This window comes from Rhododendron vialii, chromosome 5a (assembly GCF_030253575.1).
Source record: "Rhododendron vialii isolate Sample 1 chromosome 5a, ASM3025357v1".
In the NCBI taxonomy this organism is placed as follows: Eukaryota; Viridiplantae; Streptophyta; class Magnoliopsida; order Ericales; family Ericaceae; genus Rhododendron; species Rhododendron vialii.
The window spans coordinates 4,083,841-4,087,046 of record NC_080561.1 but is presented as its reverse complement, the minus strand read 5'-3'; the positions used below and the strand labels follow the sequence as shown (position 1 = coordinate 4,087,046).

Genomic DNA, 3,206 nt, shown 5'->3' with positions numbered 1-3,206 from the left:
CGATCCGAGTTATCAAAAAATTCTTTAAAAAAAAAATGAGAGGACCTACGCGAGAATCAATGGCATCCGATGTGTGTAGGGTGCTTGATCCAAACACCCTATTTACATATATACACGAAAAATAAAGTGTTTGGATCAAGCACCCTACATACATCGGATGTCGTTGATTCTTGCATGGGCCCTTTCGTTTTTTTTTAGAATTTTTGGACGGCTCGGATTGGCCGTCTGATGGTCGGAGACGGTCCAGCGCAACTATCGGTACGATTTCGGTAGGGACCGGTCGGTCCCTCTAGCAGGACTCAATTGTATTAAGGGACAGACTAGGTCAATGACACACTCTCTCTCTCTCTCTCTCTCTTTAAAAACCACATGCAGCCAAAGCCCACTGATTAGGTACTTCTCTCCTGTAATAAAAAGTTCAAAGCACAAACAATAGTTATTGGGCATGGGGAGAGCACCTTGTTGTGACAAAACCCAGGTGAAGAGAGGCCCATGGTCTCCTGAAGAGGACTACACTCTCAAGAAATATATTCACACATTTGGCACTGGTGGCAATTGGATTGCTCTGCCTCAAAAAGCAGGTCTCTCTCTCTCTCTCTCTCTCTCTCTCTCTTGATTTTCAAATGATCTTCAAATGCTCACTTCATGAAAAATTTCATGCTTTTCACGCAACTCTTTCTCGATCATCATGGTTTAATTTGCTTTTAAAGGACTCAAGCGCTGCGGCAAGAGTTGTCGTCTGAGATGGCTCAACTATCTCAGGCCAGACATCAAGCATGGAGGTTTCACTGAAGAGGAAGATAACATCATTTTGACTCTATATAACACTATAGGAAGCAGGCAAGTCTAAATTCCCGTTGCGACGTCATATGTCACCGGATTTTTATCACCGTTTACAAATTATATCACCGCTTAACTGGAAGATCGTCGTCACTGGCTTCGTAGTTCCATGAATTTTGTTACTCCCACAACCCAATTTGTTTGTTCACATCCTGACTTTTCATTTTTCTAAAATGTTTCTCTATTTTAAAAAGTTAATGGACCAGAAGTTAACATAGTTTTCTTTTTAGTAGTATCTTATTATTTTAATTAAGGTGCGAATCAGTCGAAGCGTAACTTTTGAAAAGTCGAACGTTTGTGAGAACAGTGATTGTGTTTCCTTAAAAAGTTCTATTTCCTCAATCGGACAAACAAATTTGACAGAGCAAGTAAAAGAGAATCTGGTAAATCATTAATGCAAAGCTTAAAAAAAGACGATATAAATTGTTTTTGATCGGCAAAAAAATAACAACGATATAATTACAACTATCTTTCATTTTCTTCTTGGGTGAAGCTTTCTATTCTATGGTGAATTTTTTTTTTTGACCAGCATTCTATGGGCTTAAACTCTCTCTCTCTCTCTCTCTCTCTCTCTGCTTATCTAGGTGGTCAGTCATAGCTTCTCACTTGCCGGGAAGAACAGACAACGATGTGAAGAACTACTGGAACTCCAAGCTGAAGAAGAAGCTACTGGCACTAAACACTAGCCAAGCCATAAATTTCGGCTCAACCGCGCCCGTATCGCCATTCGTGCCTGAACTCGACAATTACCATCACTATTATGGTAATAATTCAGATATTGTTTCCAACATGAATTATTATCAGCAAAACCTAGTCCTTCCAGAGGAGATGCTGGTTTCGAACCCGGCTCAAGCCTCCGGTATTCCAAGCCTCATGGAAGAAGTTCCAGATCAAGTTGCAGGCCCATGCGAAGAAGCTTCGAGCATTTCGGCTTTCGGAGACGAATATCGGGTTTGGTCCGGTAATGGAGGAGTTGAAGATGATGGGTTCTTAACAGGTTTGATAGGGTCTGGTTTTTCAGACACTAATCATCTTCTTAATGGCATTGATTCTCAGGAGAAAACCAGTGGGGTTTATCCAAATTTAGCTAACACCCTGATCTAATCTATTGCTTTGGCCCCCTAATTAAGTAGTATTTAATTCTGACCCTATGGTACAAATTGATGGCATAAGTAGAAAAATTGATAATAAATAAAGATCGATTCAGACAATTAATTAGGATAGGTGTGTATGTTTGTTTGTTTAGTAGTTTAATAATTAAGGTTATTGTGGTTTGAGATGAACATGTTGAATCATGTATTTATGATCGATGGATTTGATATTAATTATTAGCTTAAAGTATATCCTTGATATTAATGTTTGTGTACTTTCTGTTCCTTCTTCTCTGTTTGGGTTCGTTTAAGCTTCTCCGTAAATTACTTTGTTTGGTTCTCCACTCAGAAATATTCTTCCAAATTTTTTTTACTGTTTCGTTGTCCAAGTTCTTTAGTGAATTTTTATCAAAATTTTCACTTGTTTTTTAATTTTTAGATGTATATAGCCTACCTCTATTTAAAAAGTAAAAGAATTTGTTAAAATGTTTAAAAAATTGACTAAAGATGAAAAAAATATGCAAACTAATAAATTTTTTTTATCTCAAACCCGACAACCAAACAATATTTTTTTATCCTTCTAGTCAGAATGAACTCATGATCAGAACCGTAAAGTGTTGATCCCAAGCTAAAAAATTCATCTAAGAACAAATAAACAACCATGGATGAACCGGTGATCTTGGTCTTTGACTCAAGGGTTTGCTCGTCACTAACGTATTGGCCGGTTTGATTCTTTTTGCCAGCAATTCTTGAAGTTGCCTCACTTCCCTGTGTATGCGTATGAAATTTTAGTGGGAGGGGTTGTAGGAGACTTTGTTCGAGATGGCGCGCGAGATGGATCGGGACATCCTGGACTACACCAATGAAAAAAGAAGAGAAAATAAGCAGAATAAAATTATGTGGAAAAAGAAAGAAGAGAGATCCCAATCATGCAAGCGAAATTGTGTAATGTTTTGGGTGGCATTATTTATGAACTCGTGGGGTACTGCAGTAGTCAGCAAATTGAGCAATCAGCCAAACTTTACAATAAGTATTTGGCTGACTTTGGACATTGTTTACCAATTTTTCCCTCGATCGAAATCGACAGAGATTTCGGGAAACAAAGCCAACAACAAAAATAAAGGCAAATGCGGCTTGTCTCCACAAACGGATTTGAGGTTCCTTGCCGTATTTCAGGACTTCACCGGAAAAGAAATGGCGAATGAATCAAATGCTATTTTTTGGTGGTGATGAATTGACTCGTAAAAGAAGACCGTCACCCGCCAATCTTCAAGA

General features: G+C 38.4%; 1 protein-coding gene across 1 annotated transcript; it reads left to right on the top strand.

The window, feature by feature from the left end:
* The first annotated feature begins 350 nt into the window (after window positions 1-350).
* LOC131325918 (transcription factor RAX2-like) lies at window positions 351-2,187 on the top strand. Its single transcript, XM_058358410.1, has 3 exons — window positions 351-581; window positions 711-840; window positions 1,425-2,187. The coding sequence occupies exons 1-3, from the start codon at window positions 446-448 to the stop codon at window positions 1,942-1,944; spliced, it is 786 nt and encodes a 261-aa protein (XP_058214393.1). The 5' UTR covers window positions 351-445; the 3' UTR covers window positions 1,945-2,187.
* Window positions 2,188-3,206: the final 1,019 nt, after the last annotated feature.

Bases quoted from the DNA above. Each gene is read 5' to 3' on its own strand.
- LOC131325918 (XM_058358410.1), top strand. From the start codon at position 446: ATGGGGAGAGCACCTTGTTGTGACAAAACCCAGGTGAAGAGAGGCCCA. The intron at 582-710 runs GTCTCTCTCTCT...TTGCTTTTAAAG, and splicing joins TGCTCTGCCTCAAAAAGCAG to GACTCAAGCGCTGCGGCAAG. The intron at 841-1,424 runs GCAAGTCTAAAT...CTGCTTATCTAG, and splicing joins TATAACACTATAGGAAGCAG to GTGGTCAGTCATAGCTTCTC.